The 25,184-nt window shown below is 44.5% G+C and overlaps 1 protein-coding gene across 6 annotated transcripts in view; it reads right to left on the reverse strand.

Moving 5' to 3' along the window:
- Positions 1 to 2,136: 2,136 nt before the first annotated feature.
- The window catches only part of TMEM171 (transmembrane protein 171), a 28,685-nt gene continuing 5,637 nt past the window's right edge, over positions 2,137 to 25,184 (reverse strand). The window contains exons 2-6 of one of the 6 annotated variants that reach the window (XM_045020280.1): positions 17,618 to 17,740; positions 6,499 to 6,601; positions 5,899 to 6,408; positions 3,433 to 3,574; positions 2,137 to 2,648 (exon numbers count right to left, since the gene is read on the reverse strand). In XM_045020280.1, coding sequence (XP_044876215.1) covers positions 2,459 to 2,648; positions 3,433 to 3,574; positions 5,899 to 6,408; positions 6,499 to 6,526 — 870 coding nt within the window. In that variant the 5' untranslated portion in view covers positions 6,527 to 6,601; positions 17,618 to 17,740 and the 3' untranslated portion in view covers positions 2,137 to 2,458. Of the gene's footprint in view, positions 2,649 to 3,432; positions 3,807 to 5,898; positions 6,602 to 17,617; positions 17,741 to 25,184 lie in introns of those variants that run through there. The other 5 variants (XM_045020281.1, XM_045020279.1, XM_045020278.1 and 2 more) reach the window with 5 other exon arrangements.

Here is a 25,184-nt window from a genome sequence, read left to right on the forward strand (position 1 = left end):
GCTAGACTGAAGTTGCACTTTGAGATTCCCTGAGGCAATGGATGCACCAGGAGGATCGGTCACTCACCCCGATTGCCTCCTGGAACAACAGGCAGCATTTGAAACATGGCAGAGCCAGGCATGCCCTTCTAGTAATGTAAAACTCCCAGGAAGGGAGAAACTATATAACAACATTTTTTTTTAAACAACTATACTAAACTACTGTAAGAGCTAAGGGGACCCAGCTGAGGTAAAATTCAACACAGACAACTGTGAAGGTTCCATCTCAGGCCAAGGCAGTTGAGAAGGAGCTGAGGGCACTTCACCTGCGCAACACTACATAGCAACAATGCAGAGCACAAGACTGAGTAACCCGTATGGGTGGGCCGAACAGACACTATGAAATTTCTGATCAAAAGCACAGGGGCTGCAAACACAACTAGAATGGAGCACCCATCAGGACACTGCTTGGAAAAGAATTGTTACTTATGCATGCTGAGCTACTTATATGGGCACAGACTTACTATGATACATGTCCAGCACCACTCTAATGTCTGTGTACATATGTGCATCACCTGTGAGCTTGTAATGTTATTTGTGGACTACTTGTGTCTGTATGCTAATTGATATTTAAGAGTTATATACTCATTTACAATGTCTGTAGATCTATACTTGTACAGCCAGCACTGTACTTAATTGTGGGGCAGATTCTATAAGCTTTATTCACATGAAGTATCACTTATGTGATTTGTGCTACTTACAGCAATGGGACTATACATATGACCGCTACTTGGGAAGTGACAGAATATGTCCTGGGGTTTTAAGGTATGCCTCTGCAAAACAAATACTTATAGAAAAAATAAAACCAAGTGATGTGTAAGAGGACTACTGAAAATATTATCATTTAAGAATGGCTAACATCACATACCTCTGACTCAGTTCATCCAGAGGCCTGTGGTATGATACAATTAGGCTCTCGTTTTCAGTGGGTGAAGATTTGGGAGTTCAGCAAGAAAAACCCCATGGAGGGGCCTAATTCTGCCATCCTTGAACTGTGATCAGTCCCATTGATTTCAGAGAGCCTACTCTCAGAGCAAGGTGGTACTGAGTGCAAAGGTGGCAGAATCAGGGCCTAGTATCACAGGAACATAATTTATGTGCAAATTAAGGAGGAAATGGATGAGATGTAGCTAAAGTAAAAAAAACACCTTGCTGGAGTTAAAATAAAATTCTAGGACTCTTGCTTTTTAGATAAGGCCTTATGCTCCACATTTTTTTTAAGATTAAGTTTTAACCTAAGAATTAAAAAGTCCTGCAGAATTTAGCACTTAAATTCCTGTATGCAAGGTGCAGAGCTTTCTTGCAAGGTACACCTCTACCCCGATATAACGAGACCCAATATAACACGAATTCGGATATAATGCGGTAAAGCAGTGCTCTGGGTGGGGCGGGGCTGCGCATGCTGGTGGATCAAACCAAGTTCAATATAACGCGGTTTCACCTATAACACGGTAAGATTGTTTGGCTCCCGAAGACAGCATTATATTGGGGTAGAGGTGTACTTTGAAGTCAATAAGAAGAGAGGGAGCTGTGCATCTCAAAGGAGTCTTAAAGAGCTGTGCCACGCTTGCTCTCTGAACTTGTCAGTTAAAGGTACATCTCATATCTTAGAATCGAGATACAATATCCTTTCTTGTAATTATAGATGAGAAATCTCTGCTCCTGGAAAATACTGATTTTTAAATGCAGTTCAGCCACACAAGAGAGCCCAACTCAAAAATAAATTGATACGGTTGGTATAAATCTGAGACTGATTTATAGTAGCAGTATTTCTTATGGAAAGTGTCAGAGCATTAACTATCCTCAGCTTTGCTTAGGGCTCTTAATTGCTGGCTAAAACTGATTTTTGTGGGGATTACTACTATGAACATAAATGTTCCAAATTAAACTATACGGCATTTGTTATCAGGCAGACTAAAATGAAGTATGATTAAGATGCTCAGACTGTATCTAAGCTAAGTAAATAAATGATAATTTTGCAAACTTATCCTACAAGTACTTTCTAGAGAAGAGTAACAAATACTTATAAAGCTACTTTCTAATTATTTCTTTGCCATAGCTCTGAAACTAATTGATTTGAGTAGATCAAAATACACAGAAAAAAGTTTGTGTTCTAATTAGTTTCTCTGTTATAAAAGAAAGCTAAAAATAGACACTAGCCCCATAACAAAATACAATGAACATCTAACGCTGTTGCAGTTCACCAAACTGTTGAGTACTGTTGTCCAAAAAAACCTAGGGTTACATAATATTTCTCTAAACCCAAATTGGTAATTTATGTTTTGTTGTTTTAAGGTTATAGATGCAACCATTACAATTTTTATTATAAAATAAGTTTAAAACATTAAAATTGTAGTGTACAATTCCATAGAAAAATGAACTTTAGTTCACAGTTCTTTGTGGGAAGACTCAGAAGAGGCTAAGTCATGGAGGAGCCAGAAGAATATTCAGTATTTACTGTTGCTTCTTTTTCTTCATATCTTGGAGGTAATTCAGATGAAAGATGCAGAGTAGGTAAGATGTCTGAAGAAGAACTGCTTCCGGGAATTGCATATAGTGGTTCATACTCTCTAACAGAAACCATTCCTTGAACATGTGCAAGTTGTGCCCTGTAAAACATTACACGTTAGTACATTCCAATCTCATTTATATACTAAGTCAAATCATACTTGAGTTTCACACATGCACACACAGTGTAGGTGAAGCCGGTGTGTTCAAGCTGCCTTTTTTTTTTTTAAACTGGTTCACTGCAAATACACATCTGTTTAGTAAACAGTGCCATCTGTATAACAGTGTGGCCTTTTCACATTTCCTATAAAAGAGGTCTTTTTATATTCCCCTGACAGCACTGCATAGAGCAGAATAGCCACTTGGGAATGGGAGAGATTTTCTCATCTCTTCTCCTTAGTTCCTTTGCCCCATCTTCCCCGCCTTTTCATAATCTATCATGGCCTTACTTTCCCCTTCCTTATAATAGTTATGAGTTCTAAAACTCCAATTACTGAAATGACAATACTTCATACTCTGAGCTCCTCAGATGAAAGGTGACTTACAACTTTAATTACGCCTCCCAAAAGCCTTTGAAGTAGTTAAATAAATAGTAGTATTCTCATTTGACAGCCAGGGAAACAGAAGCAGAGAGAGGTCTCTGGATTGTTCAAGTTCACAGGCATCCAAGTCCCTTGCTCTACCCATATCCTGATGCAATCAAGGTACAAATATTTTAAAATTAAGGTAAAATATCAGAAGGAAGAAATTCAGTGAGTTACTAGAAATTTTTATAGATGTCAGGCATAAAATCAATGATGATTAAGAGAGTGTTGTCCTAGCTACACTTCAACCCATGGGTTAAACATCACAGATTCTAGAAAATAAACAAGAAGAATGTCTTACCCATTATTTACAATACTGTGGTATGGAGGAGGATTTTCACTCATAGGCAGCTCTGTGGCAAGTGGCTTATGAGTTACAGGTGGTGATAGAGAGTCAGCAAAATAAGGTGGTGGGAGGGGTGGGAATGTCATTACAGCATCACCTAAAGAGAACAAAATTAATTAGTAACACATGAAAATTTAACTCATTTCCTGATCCTCATTGTAACCTAAGAGATATTCATACTGGTGTAGTATAGTATTTGTACTTATCTTCTTTGTAGATACAGGAACCATGTTCATGCATACTTTAACTGTTCTGACATTCCTTGGTGTAGAGTACAATGGTATGTACACATTCTGGGAGGATTTTTACAATGCAAGAGATCCATCTTACTAAAAAAAAAAAAAAAGCAGCCATAAAAAAAGTTTCATCTTGCTAAAGGACACAAATCCCTTTACTGTTGGCTGCAGAACCTACCAGCAGACAGGCTCATGTGTGTTTCTAAACACAGAGCAAGGGCTATTGGCACACTTTCTAGCTGTGATTTTATACCTTGCTCATCACTATGGTACACAAGTGCCTAGTTCTCCCCGCCTGCCTAAAATGTGGGTTTTATAAAGTACTGTGCATACCTGTAACAATGCTATAAATAAAAATGTTCAATGCTCTGCTTAACAATACATATTGATTTAATTTTTCTTTCAAATGTGCAGTATTTCCTCTGTTAAATTATCAGGAAGTTCCTTGCTTTCTATGATTTATATGTTCTCAGTGCTTTTTTATACAAAGAGGTAATAACTGCACTTATACCATTACTATATCTTGCAACTTGATTGCCTGTTAAGGAGCATGAAATGATTTTATAACTGTAGGCACGAATGGTGATTTCTGATTGTTCTGAAATTGTAATACTCAAACCAGCGTACCTATAGTAGCATAATTAACAAAGAAATTTTAGATACCATTTTCATGGTTGAAGGGACAATACTAACAGAATTCATATTATAAGAAAGCAATACATGTTATATACTAAACTGTAATTATGCAGTGCTTAATCTGAATACTAATTAGTGATAATGTTATGAAGTTGGACAATGAAGTATGGTCTCTCTTATGGTCTCTTACAGTCTCTCTTATGGTCTCTCAGAACTTTGCATTTTGCTGGGGTTTTAGTTTTTTAAATGGACAGCCAACAGTCAGCTAGTTCTCATAATTAAACAGGTGCAACAACTACTTCACCTCTGCCCACTCCACTTTTTGTGTCTTTGCCTCTTAAGTTTTCTATGTAAAACTCAACCTCTGTTCTTGCAATGTGTTTCAGTCTTTTGATCCATCCATCACCTCCCCAAAAATCACAGTGTTTAGGCAACACCTGTCTACCCAACATTAATATTGATGTTATTACATGAACTTGCTTTGCACACAGGGTGTTCCTTATATGTTTGTTTAGTCAGCCTATTCTGAAAGTAGTGTGCTTAAGGAAGACAACAGAATTTAGATCTTTTCAAGTATGTTGTAGGAGAGGAAGTGATTGTTGGCTTACTAAACACACACACACACACACACACACACACACACACACAAGGAGCATCTTGCAGAGACAGTTCACACAGCAAATTAATACTGAAGTTGAGCAGGGCACGTGTTGCCTAAATACAATGATTCAGGTAAAGTGATGGAGCCAAGAGACTTGGACCCCATGATCCTACAGCAATCCACATTTCAAGTCTAGGCCTGATCCTACGGTGTTTGTATATTTTACTTCTCTTAGAACTCTCCACATATACGAGTGTGTGTACTAGTTTTGCTTTCTCCCCTTCAAAGACTATTTTCTTAAATTGCTATTCTTCTACAACTCTCTCACTCATATACCCCGATATCTGGTGTCAGCCTCCCAAACCTTCACCTTTTCCTATTAAGCATCAGGTTAAATAGTCCTTATGTCGGGATGACAAAGGCAGGATTTTGTGTGCAATGGACTTCAGTTCCAATCAATCAGGTGGTAGTTGAGCAGCATGGTGGTTGATTTGTCACCCATTCCTTCTGACCACTAAAAATGTAGTTTAAAACCTACAAACTGTATTCACCCAGAATTAAAATGGTGACACAAACAGTACAAGCAGTACCCTCTGCATCTGAATCATTGGAGTCCTATTTCAGGGGACAAGAAGACAGGCCAGAATTCAGAGCTAAACTGCATTTTCAGTATAGTAATAAAAAAAGCCATGGCACCTACAATTTACAATGCCTATTCCATTCTCTGGAAAAGGAAGTAGGATTGGAACTACTTATGCCAGATAGTGTGATTTGTTCCACATTTGTCTTTGGAGGTTTCTTGTAAGTCATTTAACTACACTGCGAATGTTTCCAATGTAAGGCAACTTGTTTCTCATTTGATATGTTAAACCACACAAAATAGGAACAAGCGTACAGGTTAGTAAAACTAGCTTTCAAATGTAAAGTATATGCAAATCATTTACCTACCTGCTGTAACTTGAAGTGATTCTGGACTCTGAGGCTGTTCTCCATTTTCAGAAGATTCTTGGCTGAGATTTAAATTGGTTTTCTTTTTAATATGAGCTATTACAAAGAAACTTAATCCAATAAGCACAATCAAAGGACCCATGATTTGAAGAGGCAGAAATCCACAGCCTGGGAGTTCAACATCAGAAGTGCTGGTTTGATTATACTGTAGGCTGTGCCTTCCTGGGCTACATCCAGGAACCCAAATGCCCAAGAAACTAATTAGCACTCCACTAGCTAAAAACAAAAACCCAAAGATAAGAAACTGAGCAAACTGACAGTTCCCTTGACAAAAAATGAGCCTGTACACCTGCTCACCTTGCATCTGTCTCTGACTTAGGTACAGCCTAGCTCTTGATTGTGCCAGTAAGACACAAACTAATCCAACAGCAACAACCACAGGCCCAGCAATCTTAAGGGCCCTGTTGCAATCACTGAAGGTTCCAGATGGGCATGTCTGTAAAATAAAGACTGAAAGCAGAAATCCAGTGCATAGCAATGCAACTCCAAAGACAAAAAGGAAAAAAAACTTCCTATGATGTCCATTATTTTCTTCCTCACCAGGTCTGGGAACAGCAACTGCACACATTACAAAAATGTCTCTTCATGCAAAGAAGATATCGTCTCCTGTTAGTGTTCAGAGAGGTAGAAAACTTCTGCAGACCTGTGAACACAAATATATAATTGAAATTAGAGAATATGTAGGTAACTACATTATGTACTTTTCTTCTGCACTTATTACTCAGCCTATCCAATGGTTTAAAGCCAGTATATCCCCAAACAACTTCATTTTAGAATAAAAACTTCATGGAAATGGACATGGGTTATCAGACAGATAAAGGGGGATCACTGACTTAATATTTATACCAAAATCAATTGTAATAGCTCAGTAAATAAAATAATATAATTAAGGGAACAATGAATAATATTTATCCAATTCTAGTTAAAAGGAGGTCACTCTAGGAGAGATGTACCCTAAAAGGAAAAATCACCAAGTTTCCCTCCAACCGGCAGAAGCCCCTGAGATAGAGGCTGATGAGACACACTTAGAAAGTCATAGGTATAAGAAAGGGAGCCATAATGAGAAGGGAGGGTTGGGAGAAAGTCCTGCCTTTGTGGCAAGTAGGGAACTGAACATCACACTGAGGATTGGAGCTATCATTCAAAAGAAAGAAAGAATTGGGACAGAATGCAGAGGTGGTCCTTCTCTGCTTGCTAGAAGAGAGCCTTGACTGGAGGGAATTTTGATGGATAGAGGACATTTACCAATAAAGCTTCAAATATATTACCTACTTAAAGCATGTGGATTTGTTGTTCCTCCTTCAGACATGTCAGCTCTTTTCCCTAAAAGTATTTCCTACCCCAGTGTAACTTAAAGAGCTAGGACACTACAGACAAATTATAGTTCTTCTTTGAGTGCTTGTTCATGTCCATTTCAATCAGGTGTGTGTGCGCTGTGTGCACGCCAGCCGGAAGATTTTTCCCTTAGCAGCATCCGTAGGGTTGGCCTGGGTGCCCCCTGGAGTTGTGCCTTTATGGCACCAAATATAGAACCCTGCTAACCCCCCACCCCCCTCAGTTCCTTCTTACCGCCGGTGACGGCTAGCTGGAACAACTGTTGCTCTCGCTTTGCAAGTGCTTTTGGCATTGTCCTCTTCACTTTTCTTTCTTAAATAGTTGTAAATAGTTTGTTAGTTATTAGTCCTAGTTAGTAGTTGTAGTTGTTGGGGGGGAACCCCCAAGAGTCACAACAACATTTTCCCCCAGTTCTGGGGTATGCCCCGGTCCCCAGGGTTCAAACTCTGTGAGGACCGTGGCAAGTTTATGCCAAAGAGTGACCCACACTCTTCTTGTCTACGGTGCCTCGGGGAGAGCCACCAAAAGGACAAGTGCAGGATCTGCAAGGGTTTTTTCGCCCTAGCACCCTTGAAGACAGGGACCAAAGACTCAAGGTCCTCTTAATGGAAGTGGCACTTCGACTGCATTCCGACCTGGGGTCCGCAGAACCCACGCCGAGCACTTCCGTGTCAGTCCAAAGTGCTCCAGCGCCGATGGTTGTGAGCTGGTGCCGAGCAAGGATTCCAGGGACTCCCAGCACCGCCATGGCTCCGCACATAAGAAACCCTCTGCAGTTTGGCACCGTTCTAAATCCCCGGTGCCACAAAAGAAGAAAAGGCCCAATAGGGGTTGCTGTCCCCCTTTAAAGATCAAGGGACCAGCAGCACTGAAGCACATCTCGAGCCAGGCCACTTCGTCTCTCCAGCCTTCCAGGATCTCATCGACTCCTGCCCCATCTGAGGTTCAGTCAAGTCCGAACCCTCAACGGTCCCTGGAACGCCAAGATGATCACCTCCAGCTCCCCTCAACTCCGGAGGCATTCGAGGCAGCCAGGGACCTTATATGCCTCACGGCGCCATCCTCCTCCCAGAGGAGACACAAATCGCTGATGACTGCGCGGCCCCACGTCCAATCAAGGGGCAAACCAGGAATGATGGCGCACCAACCCCTATCTCCAGCACACCTCTCCCCAACATGGCCCACCCATGCAGGGGAGCCGTACCGGTCCCCGACCTCTCGGCCCCGCTCTCTGGCGGTCCAGAGTACTGCTCCTCTGGAATCCTCCTACTTGGAGGCCTCGGAGTTGGAGATGGAATCCTATCACTCAGATAAGACCAGGAGCAGAAGCTCCAGATCCCACCACGACCACCAGCCCTACCTTTCACCATGGCATCCGCAGTGGCAACCTTCCGTGCAATGGACCTTTTGGACACCCTGGGCGTATCACCAGAGCCAGGAACAGGTCCAGGGCCCAAAATCCAGGTCGGTGTCCTTGGCGTCCTTAGTCTCCCTGCAGGCACCGCCGGCTCCACCGGTAGGGGCGCTGCCGACACTGCTGTTGTCCCCTACAGCTCCAGTGCTGACCCACCCATCAGTGGCACCGCTGGCGGCTGCAGCATCGGTACCACTGGAACCAACATCTTCGGCACCGTCTGCCTTGGCACTGATTTTTACGCCCCCAGCGGCCCTGGCACCACAAGCTCCAGAATACTGCGTGCGGCGAGACCCACGGGGCGCTGAAGGGAGTGAGCAGGGCCCGCTGCCAGGCCTCTCCTCCTCATCCTCCCCAGATGAAGCGGTGGCAGGGACAGCAACGGCCCCAATCCTGGAGGATATCAAGGTCCTCCAGCAGCTCCTACGTCATGCTGCCCAGAACCTGGGCTTACAGGTGGAGGAGGTCGTGGAGGAATCCAACCCGGTCGTTGAAATCCTCGCACCCTCCGAGCTATTGCCTCAGGACTCCCGTACAGAGCTCTCAGCGTTGGTGGAGGAGGAAATGGTGGTCTCCTGAGCTTCCCTGCAGGTGGCATTGGATGCAGAAGATGCAGCCTCACGTACTACGGCAACAGGGGTTGTAATGAGGGGTTCCTGATTGCAGGTCTCTGTTCTGCCCCCTGAGGTCCAACAAACAATCCAGGACCTCCCCTTCAAGGGTTCGGCCCTTTTCTCCGAAAAGATGGATAAAAGACTCCATAGTCTAAAAGACTCAAAGGCCATCCTTAGATCTTTGGGGCTCCATACACCTGCCACCCAACGTAGGCACTTCTGGCCACAACCTCCCTCTAGGTTCTACCAGCCTCAGAACCACTAGGATGCTCTTTGTAGGAGGAATAGGAGCAGTAGAAGGAAGCAACACCCCTCCTCAGGCCAGGGCTCGGGCAAGCCCACACCAGCGCCTGGCCCTGGACCACCCTTTTGAAGGTGCGGTCAAGGACGGTGCACCAGTAGTGCAGCTGTATCCACCTCTCTTACCTTTTCATCCAGACTATCCCCTTTCTACTGTGCATGGTCCCATATCACTTCGGACCTCTGGGTGCTCTGCACAGTAGACAGGGGATATTCCATCCAATTCTGTGCCCTTCCACACACCCCCTTCCCCATCCCTCTTCAGGGACCCCTCTCACAAACAACTTCTTATACAGGAAGTGCACTCGCTCTTCTTGGTAGGGGCAGTGGAAGAGGTTTCTCAGGAGCAAAGGGGCAAGGGCTTCTACTCTCGGTATTTCCTAATGTCAAAAGCCAAGGGTGGCCTCAGGCCCATCTTGTACCTGCGGGAACTCAACAAGTTCGTCAAGAAACTCAGGTTCTGCATGGTCTCTTTGGCCTCCATTATCTCCTCATTGGATCCAGGAGACTGGTATGCCGCCCTAAACTTGAAGGATGCAGACTTTCACATAGTGATAATTCCACCCCACAGAAGATACTTCAGGTTTGTGGTGAACAACAGCCACTATCAGTTTACTGTCCTTCTTTCTGGCCTGTTAGCAGCACCTCGTGTGTTCACCAAGTGCATGGCAGTTATCGCGGCATTCCTGCACAAGCTGCAGGTACTGGTGTGCCCGTACCGCGACGACTGGCTGATCAAAGGCCACTCCAGACCTGAAATGGAAGAGCAGGTCGGCTTCATAAGAAGGATGTTTGTTGAACTGGGTCTCCTTCTAAATGAGGCCAAATCGACACTGCCCCGGTGCAGAGGATAACAGTTTATAGGGGCAGTGCTAGACTTGAGCCAGGGTATACCTCCCAGAAGCCAGATTTTGGTCACTGGGCGACAACATATGAGGCTTCAGGCAGTTCCCCACCACTACAGCAAGGAACTGCCTGAAACTTCTGGGGCATATGGCCGCTTGTACCTATGTAGTACAGCATGCCAGACTCAGGCTTCACCCGCTCCAGTCATGGCTAGCGTCAGTATATTGATCAACTCGGGACGCTTTGGACAGCATTGTAACCCTGCCTCACCCAATACTAGACTCCCTCCTATGGTGGCTCGACCCACAGTTAGTATGTGCAGAAGTCCCCTTCACCGGCCCCCAGCCATCCTTCTCATTAAAGACAGATACATCAGATCTGGGATGTGGGGCACATTTGGGAGACCTCAGGACACAAGGCCTCTGGTCTCAGGCAGACCTTGCTCTGCATATCAATGTCAGAGAGTGGTGCGCCTGGCATGCCAAGCCTTCAGAGTCCATATATCAGGGAGATGTGTATCAGTCCTCACGGACAACACCACGGCAATGTTTTATATAAACAAAAAGGGGGGTGCAAGCTCATCTCCCCTGTGCCAGGAAGTCCTCATGCTGTGGGACTTCTGTGTAGAGCTCTCAATACACTTGCAAGCATCATATTTCCCTGGGATACAGAACGAGCTGGCGGACAGTCTCAGACACTCTTTTTATGGCCACGAGTGGTCCCTCCGGCCAGACACAGTGAGATCAATCTTCCAACACTGGGGCTTTCCCCAAATAGACCAGTTTGCTACATGATGCAAGAGGAAATGTCAGCTATTCTGCTCCTTCCTGAATCACAGCCTAGGTTCCATCGCAGATCTGTTCCTACTTCCATGGGAAGGCCGTCTCCTATACATGTTCCCACTGGTTCCTCTCATTCACAAAGTGCTCCTCAAGATCCACAAGGACTGAGCCCTAGTGATATTGATAGCTCCAGCCTGGCTATGCCAGCAGTGGTTCACATCGCTCCTGGAAATGTCTATGGCAACTCCCGTCACCCTACCACTTGTCCCAGACCTAATCACGCAGGAACATGGCTGCTTCTGCCACCTGAACCTCAAGTCGCTCCCCCTCACAGCATGGAAGCTCCATGGCTGAATGCAGTGGAGCAGTCCTGCTCTGATCAAGTCAGGCAAGTTCTTCTTGGCAGTTGAAAGCCTTCCACAAGAGCGACACACCTTGCCAAGTGGAGCTGGTTCTCCATCTGGTTGGAGCAGCACCGTCAGTCTCCAACGCTCGCCTCGGTGACATTTATACTGGACCACTTCCTCCATCTGAAGCAGCAGGCACTGTCCCTGTCATCGACAAGGGTTCACTTGGCCACCATCTCGGCCTTCCATCCGGGCACAGATGGCTACTCAGTCTTCGTGAATCCAGTGGTCAGCCGTTTCCTTAAAGGTCTCGACAGACTCTACCTGCAAGTACAACAGCCTATCCCGGCTTGGGACCTTAAGCTAGTCCTTTCCAGACTAACAGGTCCATCATTTGAGCCACTGGCAACTTTCTCCCTGCTTTATCTCTCATACAAGGTGGCGATAACCTCAGGTTGGAGAGTGTCGGAGCTCAGGGCTCTTACACCAGAGCCCCCTTACATTGTTTTCCATGAGGACAAGGTTCAGCTCAGACCTCACTCAGCTTTTCTCCCTAAGGCTGTCTCCCAGTTTCCCATCAACAAGGACATCTTCCTCCCAGTATTCTGCCCTATGCCGCACTCCAGCGGCAGGGAGCAGAGGCATCATTCATTGGATGTCCGCAGTGTACTAGCCTTCTATATCAAGAGAATGAAGCCGTTCTGAAAGTCTGTCCAGTTATTCGTAGTGGTGACAGATAGAATGAAAGGCCTCCCTGTCTTATCGCAATGTATCTCATCGTGGATTGTGTCATGCATTCGGGAGTGTTACAACTTAGCAAAGGTGCCCTCTCCGTTGATCACTGCGCACTCCACCAGGACGCAGGCCTCTTCATTCCTGGTGCAAGTCCCGACACAGGAAATCTGCAGGGCAGCAACGTGGTCCTCTATACACACTTTTACCATGTACTACAGGCCAGAGACGACGCAAACTTCGGAAGAGCTGTGCTCCAATCAGTGGATGACTCCGACCTCACCTTCTGAACTTTGGCTTATGAGTCACCTGATTGGAATGGACATGAACAAGCACTTGAAGAAGAAGAAACGGTTACTCACCTTCTTGTAACTGTTGTTCTTCAAGATATGTTGTTCATGTCCATTCCAATACCCAGCCTCCTACTCCTCTGTCAGAGCAGTGGGCAAGAAGAAACAGAGGGTGGTGGGTTGGCAGGGCCCTATATTGAACGCCATAAAGGCATGACTCCAGGGGGCCCTACGGACACTGTTAAGGGAAAAATCTTCCAGCTGGTGTGCATGCGATGTGCACACACCTGATTGGAATGAACATGATCAACACGTGATAAGCATAAGACCAAAGAAAAGCAAAGGGACTGCAGACTTTGAATGTTTCCAATGTAAGGCAACTTCAAGAGAGAAGGGGTGTGTCTGTAGCTTATTGCAGGGAGGAACAAAGTTCAGCAGCTGGTCTTGAGATACCAAATGAAGTAGAAAAATTCAGCCGCCGTTAATTACACTGGCCAGCTAATTTGTAAACAGTCATTATGAAGTCTTTTAAGTATTTTTTCATGACTCTGAGTGTGTTCTACCTCTTTATTAAGAACAGTCTGAGCAACTGTTAGAAGGATCCTATTGGTGGTAACGTGGAGTGCTTGAGACTTCCTTATGGATAGCAATGGACTTGGGAAAAGCTTTACAGGAAGAGAAATTAGAAGGCGTTTTGACAGAACTCTAAACTGAAGACCTTGATCCCTTAGTTAGGAGTAGCTTTAGTACAACATAAGTATTGGTGAAGCTGACCATTACATTGCTGGAATAATACAAATTGGATTCATTTTTATTAATAATCTTCCTTGATTCTGCTAATCTGTCCTTCCCTAATAAAACTGTTACTGATCACTGTTCCATAAGTTGTTTCATGATTATTATCCAAGAGTCCTGCCGTACCCTACAATGGTGGTGTTTAGAACTAAGATTCTTATAGGTCATAGTAGGGGTTTGGTTTCCACACATCAAGATTCAGAAACCCTTTAAAACGTAATTTTATGAAGAATAGTTAATTATAAAAGGGAAAGTTTATGAAGGAAAGATTAATTGCAAACATTTTCTTAGTATGAATTAGCCAAAGAATGTCAGGGCTTGTACTGGAGAAGTTCGGTGTAGATTTGCTAGGTCATGGGAAGAACTTTCTACCTTCAGTAACTTAAAACTACTGTACTTGCAAAAACTAAACAAGGAAAAAGCCCCAAACCTTTGTGAAAACCTTTGGCATAATAAAAGAAGACTGCTTTACACACACTTTGCAGACACTCTAAAGAACGTCGTTTCCTCACTGAAATAAGTTATTAGAACTAGTTGGGCAATACACAAAGATATTACCAGAAAAAATAAAAAGCCAGAAATTGATTCTAGTGAATGGCAATGAAGAATGACAGGGATCAACATCATTACAGAAGTCCAGGCAAACTAATAACATCTCCCAGCAGTTTCAACACAGAAATCATTTCCAGCAATCCATTCTCTAATACACTTTTGAAAGTGTCAGCCTTAAATATGAGCAGCTAATTTTAGTTAAATCCAAATCAAACCAAACACTCATATAAGAAGTAGTATCAAATGCAATTACAATATACAATAACCTTCCTCCATAAAAATCCCCCACACACTAACCCACCAAATAACCAATTCTCTCTTCTCTCCCCTCCCTCAAACACTCATAACAATCTAGACTTTACAAATGAAATAATTTTATAAGGCTCAGACTTGAATCTTCAGAGGTGACTGAGGAGCCCACAGTGCAAGTCCAAGAGAGTTGCAACAAGTGGCTTTAAGCCACCTTTGCACTCCTTTCATCTTATACGGTCTGTGAAACCACACTGGTCCTGCCATATAACCACTCCAAATTGTGCTGCCTGCTAGCAGAGGTGAAAGTAAGCCAGCAAGAGCCGGTATGCCATGCCGTACTGGACTGGCTTCCCCAGGCCAGTGATTTAAAGGGCCCGGGACAGTAGTGGCGGTCGGAGCCCCAGGCCCTTTAAATCATCGCCCGAGCCCCACTGCAGGAGCCCTGGGGTAGCGGCAGCGGGGCTCCAGCGGTGATTTAAAGGGCCAAGAGCTCCCAGCCGCCACTACCGCAGTGGAGCCCCGGGCCCTTTAAATCTCCACCCAGAGCCCTGAGCCCCAGGGTAGTGGCAGCAACTGGGAGCCTCTGGGGCTCTGTCGGCGACTTAAAGGGCCCGGGGCTCTGCTGAGGTAGTGGCAGCCGGAGCCCTGGGCCCTTTAAATCAGCCCCAAGCCCCGGGGCTCCCAGCCGTCTCTGCAGCATGTAGTTGCAGGGGTGATTAAAAGGGCCCAGGGCTCCCAGCTGCCACTACTGCAGCCCCAGGCCCTTTAAATCTTGATTTAAAGGGCCCGGGGATTCAAAGGCCCAGCCTCTTCCGGTTGAGGCCATGCCCCCGCTCCAGACTCCAGCATACTGCTATGTCCTTTACGTTACTTTCACCCCTGCCTGCCAGCAGCCCAGCGCTGTCCCTGAGTCTGTTGCAGGGAGATGTGGCCTAGAAGCTTATGTTGGCTTTATGCCCACTGAGGATAGCCCTATCCCGGGGCGATCGTCTCATGATAAAAGATACGACTGTACATCAGTGGAGAAGTGCAAAGTGGCCCTAACAGAGCTAAGGATCGGGGCTAAGTCTAAAGTAACTGAAATGTTATAAAAACTTATCCAAAAGAACTCCAAGCAAAACATACTTCAAAGGTCTTTTCCTTATGTTACTAAATATACTGGGGGGACGGGGGAGGGGAAGAGGTCAGTAGTGTCTCACATTGTGTTGCTTCTGTTGGCTGAGTTAATTTCACACACCATTGCTTGCATTCCTCTGTTCCGCCCTACATGTTCCCTATGTGCCACTCTCCCATCCCCTTTTATTTCAGGGATTCCTTGTTATTCCTGCCCTGCCCCACCACAATAGGGGCTCTGTATCTCTCCCACTCCCTCCTGACTCATGGCCAGGGATTTGCATACTTCCCCCCTTCCCAGGGTCTCCCACTCCCTCATTCCCCATGGCAAGTACTTTGTGTGCCCTGTTATATTAGTTTAGATGGAATATATGGGCTAAAAGTGCTAATGTAATCCAGTCACTGTCCAAAATTAAACTCTGTTGGAAAAAAATTCAGGTTTGGCATTCAGAGAGACCTCAGCCCGCTTAGTACTATGGCAAACACACCATTCAAAATCCTTTTAATCTTTTATCAAAAGATAAAGAAAAGAAGGCAGAACAGTTAAAGCATTTGATCTATAAAGTATTAAATAAAGCTTTCATTTTAGCAGCATGCCTTGCGTTTTACCTGAAGAGACTTTTTAGAAGGAAAAACAAGGGGGTGGGGGACAGAGGAATGCAAGCAAATGGTGTGTGCAACGAACTTGACCTACAGTCTCATAGGTGGTATTAAAGATGGTAGTAATTGTCCTCTTGGGGAAAAGAGAAGAAATTAATAGAGATGGGCTGAAGCTGCTGTTGTTAAATCCAATCCTGTTCCATCCCAAATTGTGCTTGGGACTCAGTTGGAATGGGTAGAAGTGGCAATGTCAACTGGGTCTAGGGTTGCCAACTCTGACTGAAGCTATTCTTGGAGACTTCCCCCACCCCCACCATGATGCAATGTCATTTTCTTAAAATATCCTATTAAAATCTCCCAGATTGCTTTCAATAGTCACTGGGAGATCTATGCCGATACCAGGAGACTCCAGGCCAAGCCTAGATGATTGGGAACCCTATCTGGATCCCCCTCTCTGGCCTGGTTAGGTCAGGACCTCTCAGGATCAGGATGACAAAGGCCTGGGGTCCCAGGCAGGGCCAGATTAACTCTCCTGTGGGCCTGGAGCTATTAGATTTCGTGGGGCCCTGGGGGGTTTGAAGCAGAGGAATGGACTCAGGGCTAGGGCAGGGGATTGGGTTGTGGATGGGGGCTCAGCTCCAGCTGGAGGGGTGGGCTCTGGGGTGGGGCCAGGGATGGGATGGGGGTTGGGGTGCAGCAGGGGGTTTGGGGTGCAGGATCTGGGTGGGATTTTGGGTGCGGGGGGGGGCTCAGGGCTGGGACGGGGTTGGGGTGCAGGGTCTGGGAGGGAGTTTGGGTGCAGAATGGGGCTCCAGGCTGGGGTAGGGGTGCAGGAGGGGGTGTGGGGTGCAGGCTCTGGCCAGGAGGCGCTTACCTCAGGCGGCTCCTGGTCGACGGTGCAGCAGGGCTAAGGCAGGATCCCTGCCTGCCCTGGCTCCGTGCTGCTCTGCTCCCCAAGGTGGCCGGCATGACCGGCCCCTAGGCAGAGGAGCCAGGCCGCTCTGCACGGTGCATGCTGTCTATGCCCATAGGCACTGCCCCTGCAGCTCCCATTGGCCATGGTACCCAGCCAATGGGAGCTGCGGAGCTGGCGCTGGGGGGCGGAGCAGCGTGCAGAGATTCTCTGAACACCCCTTGCCTAGGGGCCGCAGGGGCACATTGGCAAGCTGATGCTTGATGCTCCAACCCCCTGCGGGGAGGCACTGAGGCTCGGGGACCGCTGTTAGGCCCGTGGTGCGGAGACTTGCTGGATGAAAAGAAGCAGCGGGCTGCATCCTGAGACCCTGAGGGGCCCCCCTTAGCCCAAGGCCCTGGGCTGCAGCCCCTTAAGTGCCTACATTAATCCGGCTCTGGTCCCAGGACATGGTGGGGTGATAGCCATGATGGTGAACCTTGCTCCATTAGCCAATTTTTCTCCCTAAAGTCTTTAAGGACCTGCAAAGGAGCAGAATAGCCCATTCCTTCATTGTTTTGTCCACCCATTAGGCCTAGTTTGTGACACATCAATTTTGGGTCACTCATTTCTGGTTCCAAGCTTTTCTTGTTTACCAAGCATGATCATAACAGTCTGAATTATATCACTATGCCTTTTCATTTCGACTAATTCACTGTCTGGCTCCCCTTTTGTACCCCCCCATCAATATTTGTTGTTATAATTTATTGTGACATCTTATGAATTTTCACTTACTTTTTACAGTTGAGTTCACGGTTTGGGTAATGTTGTAGGTCCAATTATTACAACTGCCTCTATTATTATTTCTCTTTTTTCTGTCTGAATGATAAATCATGCAGGGTGTCAACATGTTAAGCCCTTTTGGGAGGATGAACAGAGATGAAACAGCGATATTGTTATGCTGGAAGATGTTTATGGGTGCCATCAATCAGCTTGATCTATAAACACTTACATGGGTGCTTGGAACTGTGGCTCTACTAACAAATGCCAGGGGCTCAATGTGTCCCCCATTTCACCCCTTCTGGTTTTCTGATTTCCCCCCAAAATTAATAGAGTTCTTCCCAATGATGCCTAAAATATTCCCTGACATTTTGTAAGTGATTGGCTGTGGTATTCTAAAGTAATTGTATTACATCCAGAGAAGTGCCATCAAGTTGAGTATAGGGCCTCACAAGCTTCACCAATAACAAAAATGGCTAACTAGCATTTCAGACTATGCTGTATCAAACTATTTTTCTGTTGAAGCACATTATATTACCAATTATAGTAGTGGGGCAGTAGAAACAGGGAGAAACCTTCAATAAAATAATACTTTATTTTCTATTTTGTGTGGAAAAAAATAGATGGAAATGAATAAAGTGAAGTTAGGACAAAAGGAAACAATTTTAAATGATTTTTTTTTCTAATTTAGAACCTCTTAAAGAGCCCATAAATTTGTTTTGACTACTCCTACACAGTGCCTCCTTCTCCTGCACTAATCTTGCTGTTACATGATTAAGTTGAAACACACACATTTAAAAAGGGAGCTTGTACATACTTTCTTAATTTTTTCAGTACCACAAAAGAAGGAACATTCAGAACAGTCTGTTGCGGCTTTGAAGATCAAAGAACCAGATTCTATGCTGCAAAATCCACAGGAGGACTAATTTCACTTATGCTACCACCAAAATTTAATGGTAAAAACATGCATGATTAAGCTCTACTACTTAAGAGTCCCACCAAAAGAGTATTTAAAAAAGAATTATGCCCACAGTTGACTGTGTGCCTGACAGCATTTCCATCGGATCAGATGCCACCAGCTCCATGTGTATGCATGAACGTTTGCTCTCACCATTCTCCTTTGGCTTGAGAGCAAGCATGAAAATTTTCTGTTAAGACAAAATTGGTAGGGTGGGATGGAGGTAGTTGGGTAACGGAAAGCAGGCTGGATAAAAATCAATGATTTAAAAAAAATCGGATTTTTTAAATTTAAAATCGGATTTTTGAGGGGAAAAAATTATTTAAAGATAAAGATATATCTTTGAGCTATAATATCTCATCATGGAATAGGGATTATAAATTCTAATTCTATAGTATGAGACAATATATTCGTGTAATGTTTAAGAAAAGTTTTGTAAATGAGTTCCAATAGTTCATGGATTAGGGACCCAATCTTCTGTATAGATTATTTAGGTTAATCTTTCTATCTACTCAATAGGACTCAGTGCTCAGTCTAGAAGGTACCATCAGAGATGCTTAGTTTTGCAGTTCTCAAACTGTGGATTTGTGTCTCCAGAGATAACGTGCTTGTTAACAGCAAAAATGTTTTTAAATAAATAAATAGAGGTGAGAAATAACAGACCTCAATCCTATTGTCCCGCTGCAAATTTGTGTACATAGAGTCAATCCCTTACCTCTCTCTAAAAGTGCAGTTTCAAAAAGTTCAATGAATAGAAGATTGTTGGGGGAAGAATAGATCTGGACAAGGAGAAGAAGTCTGGAGATAAATCTGAGAAGGGAGGGACAGTCAGTAGAAACAAAAGTAAAACTGTTTGAGCAGCATATTCCAGAAGTCTTGAGGTCTTTCTGAGTGTAGCCTTCATTGATTTGAGATCTACCATAGCATTCTCTCACTAGAAGGGAAAGCCTATAATGGCAGCAGGCCGTAAAAGAGACCCAGTTTGGGAATATTTTAATGAAGTTCCTCTACCTGTGGGTAAGACAGGCATGAGTGCAAAATACAAACAGTGCAACAAAGAAATGCAAGGCCTGATTTCCCGAATGAAACAACATCATGAGAAATGTTCCTTCTCAAGAGGAAGCCGTGCTGAAGATGATGAAAGGAACATGTCTGAACATGCAGGATCTTCAAGTTGGTAAACTTTTTTATTTCATACTTCTTTCCTAAGGACTGCCTGTCTTCCTTCTGGACTATTCTTGAATTCTCATGCTTGAGCAAAAAATATAGTTGTTACTCTATGGTACTATCATTTTAGAAGCAGCCACATCATGTATGTTACATAGCCACAGTATGTAGCAAAAAGAAAAAAAAATTCTCCATCATCCAGAAACAACCATAGATAAGTTTGTGATAAGAAGCAGCAGATTTAAAAAAAAGAGGTAATTGATGAAAAAATTGCCCAGTTTGTTTATGCAACAAACTCTCCTTTCCACGCAATTGAGAACCCACACTTTATTAATATGGTTCAGTCATTAAGACCAGGATACAGTCCATCCACAGAGCAGATGTTGCAGGCAAATTGCTGGATAAAAGTGTATGAAAGCGAAACTGAGCAGTGTGCAAAAGGTCTAGAAGGTGAAATTTGTAACCCGAGTCTTGATGGGTGCAGCAATGTCCACAATGATTCTGTTGTATGTGCTCATGTGACAACAGAAGAAGGGAATGTCTTCCTTACAGAAACAATTGATACATCAGGAAAAAGCACACACAGCAGAATGCTTATAAGAAGTAGCAGTAAAAGCTATAACAAACCATGAAAAAAAATTCAAATGTTTAGTATGCAGCTTGGTCATAGACAATGCTGCAAATGTATCCAAGAGGAGAAGAAATTATTTAGAAGAGAATCCCAAGCTAATAACATATGGTTGCAGTGCTCATTTGATACACCTCCTAGCCAAAGACTTCAGTGTTCCAGAAATTAAGGCTAATGTTGTTGAAATTGCAAAATACTTCAGTAACAACCACTTTGCAGTGGCTGCTCTGCAAAACGTGGGAGGAACCAAGCTAACTCTCCCACAAGATGTGTAATGGAACTCAGTAGTGGACTGTTTTGAGCACTATATCAAGAACTGGCCTAATCTGATGACAGTTTGTGAACAAAACTGTGAAAAAATAGATGGCACTGTCACAGCCAAAGTTCTCAAAATTGGGCTTAAAGAGAAATGTTGAACACATGCTGAGTTCTGTGAAGCCTATTTCTGTAGCCTTGAACAAAATGCAGGGAAATAGTTGTTTTATTGCTGACCCTGTTGAAATCTGGAAGGAACTGAGTGAGATCTCCTAATACAGCATGGCAAGAAAATCCTCCAAATATTAGTGATTAATCTGTTGAATTGGAGATAGTTCACCTCCCAATGACTTAATAAATATCTGCTTCAATTACCTTTGGTAAATGAAATAACCAAACAATCATTAATTTTCTGATACAGCTGTAAAACTAATCTGAAAAGTTTTCAAAATAAATCACTTAAAAATATATATAGTGTGTACCTTCTAAAAATGAAACCTACATCTAATCTCTGAGCTGTGAAGAATATGTATTAAGGTTATAACAACCAACAAGAATGTACTTTTATATAGAAATCCATGATTAAATTGAGTCTTCCTGACTAGTGATTTAAATCATAAAATGATGTTATGACCAGAACCCTGCTAGAATTTCACTTGCCTATGCAGCATCCCCTACACACCAAATACACACACAGCGTTCCCTTTAATAGCTATTTGCATGTGGTTATCACCACAATAAACAGAGTCACTGGACACTGACTCCTGCCCTGTGACAGGGGTGTTAATCTTGACCCATGTCAGTTAACTGGGGACAGGAAATAGCGACCAGTCTCTTAACATCACTCCTGCATGTCAACTCAGATTACAACTTCCACATTAGTGCCAACCCCATGCATTCAAAGATCATGAGTCACACACGAAATCTGTGGTACTTTTTATTTTCCTTCTGGTTTTTGAGCCTGTAAAGTTAACAGTCTCAAGCTTTTCTTCATGATCATAAGGGCTAGAAATTTACTTCCTCCTCCCGCCGTCATGAAAACTGAGATTCTCATTAAATCATATGACTTTGGGAGCTGGGACTTTAAAAACAAAAACAAAACAAAAAATATCACACTAGTTGACAATACTGCTGTCCCCCTGTTAGCTAATATTTCCCAAGTTAGAGGATCAGCATAGGCACAAAAATCTATGCACACAGACCCAATTGCAGGATTAGTGCTTTAGAGTTTGTGCAGTACTTTGAAAATGTGAAGTGCTCTATAAATGCAAAATGTAATATGATATTATTTATTAGTAATTGTGATCAGAATTGGCACCTCTAATTATTACCAAAAAATAATAATCAAGATTTAAAAAATATATTGCTTTTTGTCTGCCTTCTGAGTTTTAAAACCTTTAAATTGCCTGCCCCCAATTTGTGTTTGATTATTCCAGGTTCAAAATTTAACAATAAAAACGCACACAGTGTGAGCCTTCCACTAGGGGAAACTCCTTTTATCCTAGCCAGCCACTCTCTCCATACACCTTCCTTATCACTGCTCTATTTTCCTCCCTACCACATCCAGTTTTCTGTTCCACTCAGAGGTGGATTAAGCTTTTGTGGGGCCCTGGGCCAGAGCAAGTGGGGGGCCCTCTCCACCCCTTCTGCCTGAAGTCATCCCCTCCACTCCTGCTGGGGAGCAAGGTTGGGGTGCAGGGGCATCCATTTTTCTGGGGTCCCTCAATTGGCCAGGGACCCTGGGCACGGGTCCTGTTGGCCCGGTGGCTAATCCCCGCACTGGTCCCACTCTCATTCTGCTTCTGTAGTCTCCCATAGGTCTCACCTGACTCTGTGTTTCCCCTCCTTTTCCTCTCAATTTCCCTCTCTACTCCCATACTTTAACCATAGAGGTCCAGGTAGGGTGACCAGGTGTCCCTATCGGGATGGTACCGATTTTTGGGTTTTTCTCATATAGGCTCCTATTACCCCTCCACCCCCGTCCCCGTCCCGATTTTTCACACTTGCCATCTAGTCACCCTAGGTCCAGGTATCCATCTTCCCTGAGAACAGCCTGTTGAGCCCAATAAAAAGCAAGAGATGGCAGTCATCTTTACTGCAGATTAACCTCATTTCCATATGCAAAGACTATAGGGAAATCAAGCCATTTTGACTGAGTGCCATCTGAAACGTCAGTCACCTTCTTCCTCCAAGGTGCCTGAGCCTAGCAGGGGCATTGAGAGCACAAGAGTGACAGCTTGCTCTCAGTTCCAGAGCCTGGTCCCACCCTGTTCTGCAGCTAGGAACTGCAGCTGCAGGGGAAGATTGGCTCCACCCTGGGTCCAGGCAGCATGGAAGGTGTCTGACTCAAATGCAGCAGGGACAAGAGCTAGACTGTGGGGAGGGAAGAAAGAGTAGATTGAGACAAAGGGCCAGACAGGTGGGACAGGCTGGGAAAAAATTGAAAGAGGAGCTAGGGAGACTGGGACTAGCTGGGCAAAGAATATAGGACTAGCAGGGCCAGCTCCAGCATTTCTGCCGCCCCAAGCGGCGGGGGAAAAAAATAAAAATCAGTCATCGGCGGCAAGTCCTTCCCTCTGAGAGGGACTGAGGGACCCGCCGCCGAAGACCCGGACGTGCCGCCCCTTTCCGTTGGCCACCCCAAGCATCTGCTTGCTGCGCTGGTGCCTGGAGCTGGCCCTGAGGACTAGCAATCAGTGGAGAGCAGTGGGGCCAGATCTGACAAGGTCCAGGAGCTGGTGTGCAGGGAGAGAACTGGGACAAGGATCTGGCAGTGGGGAGGAGGTAGACTAACTAAGATTGGATGAAGAGACCAGGGAAGGAAGGAGAAACAGTGGCAGACAAATGGAAGTCGGCATGGGGGAAGGGAAGACAGATCAGGGAGTGGCTGGACAGGAGCCAGAGGAGGGAGGGAACTGGTTGGACTAGGAGGCTGGGACTGCATGTGGGACACAGATTGAACAAAGGAACTGGGAGTGGTGTGTGACAGATGCAATTCTATGTAAACAGGATTATTGTGTTAACTTTATAATATATGTCTCTTTATGGGCAGGCTCCTGATTGTATTCAGGGCCAAATGGATCAAATAAGGGGTGCTTCCTGCAGGAACTAAAGACAACAGCAGATCCTCAATGCAATGCAAATCCCCAATATTGCAACAATGCAGGTAAAGTACCTTTTGAAGTTTCACAGCACCACCTTAGGGTGAAGTGCATATACTGGTTCAACCTGGTTCTAGAGGCCTAAATACAAAGGACTGTTTTAAGGAACGGCTCTAACCTAGGGAGAGACTGGTACACAGATGCCATCTGGAAACTGACAGGCATGAGGCTGTGTCCAACAGAATCAGACCATGTGAGAGGGCCCAAAGTATTTCAGAACCTACCAGAGTGTCCATATGAAAGATGGGTGACTGCCTGGTTAGCCAGGCATGCATGTTAGCTGGTCATTGTTTTAAGATGTGTTTTCTTTGTAATATTTTTTTCTAAATAAATAGTACTTTGGTTTAATGAGAACTGGCTGATCACTGGCTACCCCTATCATTGCCTCAGAGAGTACAACTGCAGGTGCTGAACTGAACTCAGACCTGCCCTGGTGATCACAGTGAATTGAAAGAATTGGCAGCTTAAGACCCTGGGCTAGAGGGAAAGCATTAAGGCATCCCACCCTGAGAAAGGTGATGGCTATTGGCCTCAGACCTAAGTGGGCACCCTCATGGAGACCAGGAGAGGGTGAGAGGTGCAGTTAATTCAAGAACTGTGACATGGTGAATTGTGACAGGCTGGGCCTGGGATGAGAAGCCTGAGGAATGGAGACTAGGCCTGGAACAAAAAATTGCCAGTGAAAGGACATGGATAGATTGCTGGGGATGGGGCAGAAGTGTCTGTGCCCACTACAGCACACTCCTCTCCAACATCTGAAATGGAACCCAAAATTCCTGAGTCTTGCCATTCCTCTGCTGTCAGCAAAACCTGTGAAACACACTGGCAAAGTGTCCCACCCACCTCTAGTGCTGGTTCACCTAGAAAGGATGAGAACTTATTACTGCTAGCAGTGATTCCATTAGCTCAAGTGGCAGAGGTCTGTGCAGTGGATCTAAAAGTTCCAACCCTGCTGATGTACCATGCAGGTGTTAATAGGAAACCACATGATAGATAGGCCACATGTTTTTTCAGTTTTCTTTTTTGAAAAAAACAAAACAAAACAAGATATTACACACAAAAACTCCCCAAATTAAAAGGACATTATTAAAGTTGCAAAGTCAACACCTAAAAATTAGAAATACCAGAATTATGGTTGCCTGTGCAACCTTAATTCAGCTTACTAGGGCATATGCATTGGGACACAGTATTTAATTACACCATCACATACATTTTTTCTCCACAGTGACCCCTCCACAGTGACCCCCTGACAGTGTTTAGTGAATGAGCAGCTATTCAATATTTTGTTTTATTCTCATTCAGCATGGGCACTGCTTTAAAGACAAAATTATTAATTTTCTCATGGGCTTTCCTGTAGTACTCATCACTATAGTACAGGGGTGGGCAAACTTTTTGACCCGAGGGCCACATTGG

Source organism: Mauremys mutica, chromosome 6, assembly GCF_020497125.1.
Source record: "Mauremys mutica isolate MM-2020 ecotype Southern chromosome 6, ASM2049712v1, whole genome shotgun sequence".
Classification (NCBI taxonomy): domain Eukaryota; kingdom Metazoa; phylum Chordata; order Testudines; family Geoemydidae; genus Mauremys; species Mauremys mutica.